Consider the following 8,294-nt stretch of genomic DNA (forward strand, 5'->3'; position numbering starts at 1 on the left):
TTCCAAAAAGAGGAAGAGAACACCAGACCCTACTTTTGCATCCCTTCTAGCCTATGCTCAAAACCCTCTCAATGAAATAGAGAAAGCAAACCAGATGTTGCCAGCTCAGGATGAGGTCAAATTTCCCAATCTCTACTGTGAACTCAGGTTTCCTAGCTACAATTCAAAGAATCTAAATACTGAGAAGAAGCTAGTTATCCCATCGGATTTGACCGACATCATCCACCAACGCATTGACCGGATGGGTTTAGCTTTTCTGGATAGAGAGTTGAGCCGGGTGAACCGGTCTTGGGTGCAGGAATTTTACTGTAATTTCTTCCGCCACACCCTTGACTCGGTACTTGTTAGAGGGATTGAAGTACCTATTTCAGAGTAAGCCATTGAGGATGCCCTTACCTGCCGGCCTAAGACCAGTGATACTGATGCCTTCCTACAGGCTGAGATAGACCTTCATTGCATGACCTTCGATTTTGACGCACTGAGAGCCGTGGTTGCTACTCCGGAAGCCCCCTGGGTGATGGATGCCGAGAACAAGGCACCCAAGGGATGCTCTTCAATTATCTGAGCCGAGAGGCCAAGACTTGGCAGCAGATTTTTGCTCACTACGTCATGCCTACTACCCACTTCACAGAGATCCCGGTTGCTATATTGATCTTGATCAGCTGTATGATGGAGGGAAAAGAAGTTTATTACCCTCAGCTGATCAAGCGATTTATGTGGAGAGCCCATATCCGAGGCATCTTTTCTTTCCCGGTCATGGTCACTCAGATGATTCAGCGAGCTGGAGTTCTGTGGCACCAGGATGATGTATCGCCACCTCCACCGCTCCCTCAGAAGGAGCCAGTTACCATTCCATGGGGATCCTGGGTGCACGAGAAGCCTGCCTCTCGACGCCGATCTCGGGCTAGAGCAACAGTTGAGGGAGCTGGACCCTCTTCATCATCAGCCCCTGTAGGAGCATCTACCTCAGTCGCAGCACTTCCTATGCCACCACCGGCCGCACCTCAGCCGACTTACTTACTAGTTCAGCGTCTCTTCCGCTACATGGAGCGCAGCAAGCGCCAGATCATACGTCGCCTGGACCGGCTTGACCAGCTATTTGTGGCCTAGGGCCTTTAGCTACCCCTTCTACCAGAGTCTTTCGGTTCCGATGAGGAGACCCATGAGGAGGAGCAGCCCGATTTACATGATGAGGAGACTCATGAGGAGGAGCCGGTTCACGTGGAGGTACCACCTCAGACTCAGGAGACTCAGCCTCAGCCGGTACCACAGCTTGAGCCAAAGCCTACCGGTGTACCTATCCCTGATCCTCAGGATTAGCATCGAGGACGATGCTTGATCTTAAGTATGGGGAGGTTGCCGATGGCACAATCAGAGGACCGGTGAACATTTTAGCTATTTCCTAGTTATGCTATCTAGTTATCTTATTTTGCGCACTTTTGTATATACTTGTTGTTCATACCCTGGATCGAGCTGTCCGATCCGGGATGTTCTACAGACAAAGCGACCGACCTCTTCAGGTCAGGACAACCCGACCTCTTCTCAAAGAGCTCGGACAAGTCACAGGAAAGCCCAAGCAAAGGGCCCAAATAAGAGGGACACGTCCCAAAATCCAAGGGCAGCCCAAGCCCATAGAGATAAAGGCGGTTCCCTTAAAGATGACCTCACTTAAAGATAAGATAAAGATAAGATAAGATAACTAACTTATCTTATCCACAGGAGGCCACATCTCACCATTATAAATACACTGGAGCACCCAGGTATAACTCATACTCTGATTCTACTCAATACCTGCTTAATACCCTTGCTAACTTAAGCATCGGAGTCCCTTGTAGGTGCCCCCCACCCTCTGGGGACGAAGGATCAGCACCACCACCAAGTCCAACAAGTCGGACACACCAGATCCGGCCGCTGTACATCTGCCGGACACCTCGGCTCCGACCAACACCGAAGATCTCATTCGAGATCGACCTACAGTTTCAGGTAACCCTCGGAACATTGGCGCCGTTGCCGGGGAACCTGGAAGTCATCCCATTAACATGGCGGATGACCATGACAACGACCATGATTCAGGTTTGGAAGACAAAACGCCGCATAAAAATGCGGACACGATACTCAAAGATACTCCAGAAACCAACGGAGACAAAAATTCATCAAATCCAGGAGTAATAGAAGCACTTCAAAATCGATTGGAGCAACTTGAGAAAGAAGCCCAACATCGACGTGAAAAAGAAGAAGATCTACGCCGGGAAATAAGGCGGCGCCGAGAATTAGAAGATAAGCTTATAAAACTCGAAGCTGATCTCAAAACTAAAGCTACTCGACCATCTAGAGAGAATAGCTCTCAAAAAGATCAAGATCCATTCACCAAAGAAATTATGAAAACCAAAATTCTGAAAGATTTCAAGCTTTCGGATATGACTCTATATGACGGTACCTCGGACCCCAACCATCATCTCAGCAACTTCAGAAGTAGAATATAACTCATTGATGCCTCAGATGCAGTTCGCTGCAAAGCCTTTCCAACAACTCTCACCAAGACAGCCATTAAATGGTTCGACAACCTACCTCCAAAATCCATCTCGAGTTTCGACGACCTGGCCAAGAAGTTTTTGGCCCGATTCTCCATACAAAAGGACAAAGCCAAACACGCACCTAGCCTACTAGGGATCAAGCAAGGAGATCGGGAGAGCCTTTGCAACTACATGGAAAGATTCAACAAAACATGCATGGACATACAAAGTCTTCCAACAGAAGCATGCCATTATGGGCCTCATAAATGGCCTACGAGAAGGACCATTTAGCCAATCTATATCAAAGAGATATCCGACATCCTTAGACGAAGTACAAGAACGGGCACAGAAATACATCAACATGGAGGAAAATTCTCGACTTGGCGAAGCCTCAAGGTTCGGTTCTACCTACCGAGATAAAGAATCCAAGAAAAAGGAGGATCGCTCTGGAGAGAAAATCAAAAAGTATCATAACTATACTCCTCTTAGGGTATCCTTGGTAGATGTTTACAAAGAAGTCTGCCATACAGAGAAAATCCCTCCAGCTCAGCCACTTAAAGGCAAAAGAGGAGGAGGAAATCGGAATGAATATTGTGAATATCACCGACTTCGAGGACATTCCACCAATGAATGCTTCGATTTGAAAAACATCATAGAAAAACTAGTAAGAGAAGGAAAACTAGATCGGTTTTTGGCTAATCGGGATGACGAACCAAGAAAAAGAAGAAGGGATGAGGATGTTGGACGATCTGAATGATCACCTCGCACACCAGAAAGACACGTTCACGTAATACACGGCAAATTTGCTGGAGGAGGAATCTCCAAATCATCTCGCAAGCGACACCTCAAAGAGGTGTACCACGTCGAAGGAAAAAAGGAAGCCCCAGACATCCCAGCAATCACGTTTACCAAGGAAGACGCATCCGGAATCATCTCGGGACACGACGACCCCATGGTCATTACGATCATACTGGCAAACGCCAACCTTCACCGTACACTAATTGACCAGGGAAGCTCTGCCGACATCTTATTCAAAACTGCCTTCGACAAACTTGGCCTAGAAGAAAAAGAGCTAAGAGCGTACCCGAACAACCTGTTTGGACTAGGAGATGTGATGATTAGATTTTTGACGGTTTAGAATTTCACAAATGAATTCTCATTGCAAGTATAGTTCCTAAACCAAACAATAATCTTTTCATACAAAAAGTTGTTTGTCACTAAAACAAACCCCTAATTTTATAAACCGAAGTATTCAAACCTCGGGTCGTTCTCCCTAGGAATTACAATAAAGTGTCTTGTTATTGGTTATGAGTTATTTTGGGGTTTTGATATGAAGCATGAAAGATAAATGGCAAGAAAGTAAACTAAGGCCTAAAAAGGTCTTGGCAAGGGTTGGTGGTCAAGGATCTCTATCCTAATCACTAACCACAATATGAGAATTGGCAATGATTAATCTCATTAAATCATCCTCTAACTAGTAGTAAAGGAAAGTCAAATGAGCTATATCAATCCTAGTCCATAAGTCCTAACTCTCCACAAATTCAATTAGTGAGAACTAGAGTCAATGGATCCCAATCATCAATTACTTGGACATTAGTAAATCAAGAGTTCCTAAGTTACCTTTCCAAGCCAAGAACATAAAATTTTACTCTAAAATCCAACCAAGCATTTCATCAAACACTTGGAAGGCATAAAAGGAAAGCATAGTAAATCAACAACAAGAACAAAATCTAACAACAATTATTGCAAAGAATTAACAACTAACAAAGCAAAAGGAACACAATTATTATGATTTACCTTGAATTGAATTGAAAGAGAAAGGAAGGAACAAAAGTAGATCTACAACAAAATGCAAGAACAACATAAAGGAAATTACAACAAAAGAATAGAGAAAGATGAATGTAACTACAAGGAATTGAAGAGTAGAAGTAGAAGAAAGCAAAGATTAAAACCTAGATCTAAGAACTAATCCTAATCCTAATCCTAGAGAGAAGTGAGAGCTTCTCTCTCTAGAAACTAACTCTAACTACTAAACTAAGCTAAAACTAAACTAATGGTAACTAACATGTGTTTCCCTCTTCACTCCTTGGGTTAAATAGCATCAGAAATGAGTTGGATTGGGCCCACAAGGCTTTAGAATTTGCTAGCCACGTTTTGCTTTAAGTGAACCAGGTGGCAGCAACGGCGCGTGCGCGTACTATGCGCATACACGTCACCATGCGCGGTTCAACCATAGCAAATCTTATATCGCTTTGAAGCCCTGAATGTTAGCTTTCTAACCCAACTGGAATCGCATCATTTGGACCTTTGTAGCTCAAGTTATGGTCGTTTAAGTGCGAAGAGGTCGGCTTGACAGCTTTTCGGTTCTTTCATTTCTTCATGAGTTCTCCAACTTTTCATGCTTCTTTCTTCATTCCCTTGATCCAATCTTTGCCTCCTAAACCTTAAGTCACTTAACGAACATATCAAGGCATCTAATGGAATCAAGGAGAATTTGATTTAGCTATTTTAAGACCTAAAAAGCATGTTTTCACTCTTAAGCACAATTAAAGGAGAAGTTATAAAACCATGCTATTTCAATGGATAAATGTGGGTAAAAGGTTATAAAATCCCCTAAAATCAATACAAGATAAACCCTACAAATGGGGTTTATCAACCTCCCCACACTTAAACCAAGCATGTCCTCATGCTAAAACCAAGAGAAAGCAAAGGGATCAACATTTATTCAATGAAAACTAACTAAATGCAATCTACCTATATGCAACTATCTACATGAATGCAATTGCTTGGTCAAAATAAATTAATTCCCAAGAAGCATATATAAGCACAAGGGCAAAAGGTATTAACAACCATGCCAAACCACAATTGAATTGAGCTATTAAATATTTCTACAAACTTGCATGAAAGGAGATGATCATTGGTGGAAACATGTAATTGAGCATCAAACCCTCACCGGATGTATTTGCACTCTATTCGCTCAAGTGTTTAGGGTTGATTCACTCAATTCTCTCATAATCATGCTTTCTAAGATTTGTTCTTCTTCTAACAATCAACATATATCTCATGCATGCATACATCTATCATGAGGTCTTTTCCTTAGGTTGTAATGGGGCTAGGGTTAAGGTTGGATGCATATTTGGTCAAGTGAGCTTAAAATTTGAATCTTTGATAAACTTAGACTTCTCACCTAACCTATGACATCCTATACAATTTCAAAGCTAGCCTAACTACCCACTCCTCACTTTTCCACATACTCATGCATTTCCTTTTCATTTCACAACACTTATGCATTGATCTTTATTGAGCTTCGCTTTGGGGCATTTTGTCCCCTTTTTATTATTTTTCTTCTTTTTTTTATTTTCTTTCTTTTCTTTTTTTTCTAAATTTTTTTCCATATTTTTTTTCTTTTGTTTTTCTCATTTTTTTTTCTTTCTATATACAAGAGCATCAATGCATAAGGTTTTACATTTGATCAATACATGAGTATGTACCCAATTCCCAATATTTTCAATAACAATTCAAAATACCCTTTTATTCACCCAATGTCCCAAGGTTCCCACACTTGAATGATACTCACACACACTAGCCTAAGCTAATCAAAGATCCAAATAAGGACTTTTATTGTTTTTTGCTTTAAGGCTTGTAATGTGCTAAATTAAGAACAAAGTGGGTTAATCGTAGGCTCAAATTGGCTAACAAAGGAATATAAAAGGTAAGGCTATTTGGGTAAGTGAGTTAAATGAAATGATGGCCTCAATCATATAAATACATAAATACACAAAATAATGGACATAAAGAATCAAACAAATCAAATATTACAATCATAGAAAGAGAATAATGCACACAAGAAGGGAAATAAGTGGTTATAAGATGTAACCACATCATTAGGCTCAAGTCTCACTTGCTTGTGTTCTTAGCTCAAAAACATGATCCACAATATATATATATGTGATTCAAGCAAGTTTAATGAAAAGTTTTCACTCAAGTCAATTGGTGCCCTATAGGTAGAAATCTTGAAAAATTTCATTATTTTGACTAAGCTTATTGTGTATACATATGCAAAAATAAGAAAATGCAAGTAAAAATCCTAAGAACCTAAAATGAATATGAAAAAGTGTTGGGATTAGAAATTCGTCACCCAAAATTGCCGATCGGTCGGACGACCTCCCCACACTTAAAAGTTTGCACCGTCCTCGGTGCACTCAAAGATGAGTAAGGGGGTACAGCGACTCTCCGGATTGCTATGTGTTCTTAGTCTTGCTTCCGTTATTGCTTGCGGTGCATTATATCATGAAAAACAAAAATTAACACCATAAGATGAGAAGATATAAAGGCAAGGAAGCGTACATTATTGGAATGAGGTAAATCACTAGAATTGAGTGGTTGATTAGTGTGACATTAATGACAAATAAGTGTGTGAATTCTAAATTGCGCGGTTTAGAATACACATTAGCATAAAAGGGCGATGTCACAAAAGAAGCATGCACTTCACTTATCCTAGTGTGCTTGAGATGCTTTAAGTAAACTTGTAAGGTAAAACAAGCATTAAAGAAGCATGAAAGCATTCAAGTCAAACACATATGGATGCATATGAACATGAAACACAATGCATTAAGGTAAATGCACATCATCATCCATCAAGAAATTGCCTAATCACAGAATAAGGCTCAAATCACATGGTGGCTAGCTACAACATGCAATTCAAAAGAGTCACAAGCTTGAAGGCAATTCTCATCACTTGGTATTTTTCAAAAGGTAAGCATGAAAAACTCAAAACCAAGTAGCAAAATATAACCTCAATCATAAAATCCAACAAAGATTGTAAACATAATGATGTTAAGAAAACATCCCTTTTTAATACTTAGCAGCAATTAATGGTAAACAAAAATAGCAATCCAACACTTATAATGAAAAAGAAAAAAAATGAAATGAAAACTAACTAGAACTAACTAAGAAACTACCCAACTAACTAATTAACTAACTAAAATAAATGGTTATCAATGGTGTTTGGAAGTGTTGGATGAGTGGTAGAAGGAGTGAAGAAGAAAGGAGAATGAAAGAAATGGAAAGAGGAGAAGAAGAGAAATGGATTGAAGAAAGGGCATCCGCGCGTACGCACACATGGCGCACGCGCGTTGATGGCTTATTTCGAGAGTGGTGCGTACGCGTCATGTGCGCGTGCGCGCAAGTGGGGTTTGTGCCAGAGGCACAACGTTGGCGCGACACAGGCACAACTCTCTAGAAAATGTATGGAATGTGGAACTTCTCAATCCACGCGTACGCACGCATGGCGCGCGCGCGTGGATGGTCGAAAATGCTTGATGCACGCGTACGCGTGAAGTGCGCGTACGCGTGGATGGTGCTCTGTTTTTTTCAAAAATTTTTGCTATGTTTTTGCACCAATCCAAGCATTCTAAACCTCCAAGCATCTACCAAAACACCCTAAAACCTTATTTAACATGATAAAATACTAATTAGACTCAACCAACTAATCTAAACATGAAATTAAACTAGTTCTACCAATATGAACAAAAGAGAAAATGAAAGAATTTTACCATGGTGGGGTGTCTCCCACCTAGCACTTTTGTTTATTGTCCTTAAGTTGGACTTATGGGGAGCTTCTCTCAAGGTGGCTTGTGCTTGTACTCATCTTGGAACTCCCACCAATGCTTGGTTCTCCATTGTGCCCCAAGATTTCTTATGGATTGAGCCAAGTGTTGATGGAGTTCTTCACAAGCTTGGGGCTCCCAATGTTGATCCTCTTTTTCTAATCCGGGATCC

At 41.0% G+C, this 8,294-nt stretch overlaps 1 protein-coding gene across 1 annotated transcript; it reads left to right on the forward strand.

The window, feature by feature from the left end:
- Window positions 1-756: 756 nt before the first annotated feature.
- Window positions 757-1,320, forward strand: LOC130950162 (uncharacterized). Its single transcript, XM_057878698.1, has 2 exons — window positions 757-1,054; window positions 1,136-1,320. The coding sequence occupies exons 1-2, from the start codon at window positions 757-759 to the stop codon at window positions 1,318-1,320; spliced, it is 483 nt and encodes a 160-aa protein (XP_057734681.1).
- Window positions 1,321-8,294: the final 6,974 nt, after the last annotated feature.

This window comes from Arachis stenosperma, chromosome 9, assembly GCF_014773155.1.
Source record: "Arachis stenosperma cultivar V10309 chromosome 9, arast.V10309.gnm1.PFL2, whole genome shotgun sequence".
Lineage (NCBI taxonomy): Eukaryota > Viridiplantae > Streptophyta > Magnoliopsida > Fabales > Fabaceae > Arachis > Arachis stenosperma.

Coding starts and splice junctions, on each gene's coding strand:
- LOC130950162 (XM_057878698.1), top strand. CDS start 757: ATGGTCACTCAGATGATTCAGCGAGCTGGAGTTCTGTGGCACCAGGAT. Junction 1,055..1,135: donor CTTCCGCTACATGGAGCGCA/GCAAGCGCCAGA, acceptor CCCTTCTACCAG/AGTCTTTCGGTTCCGATGAG.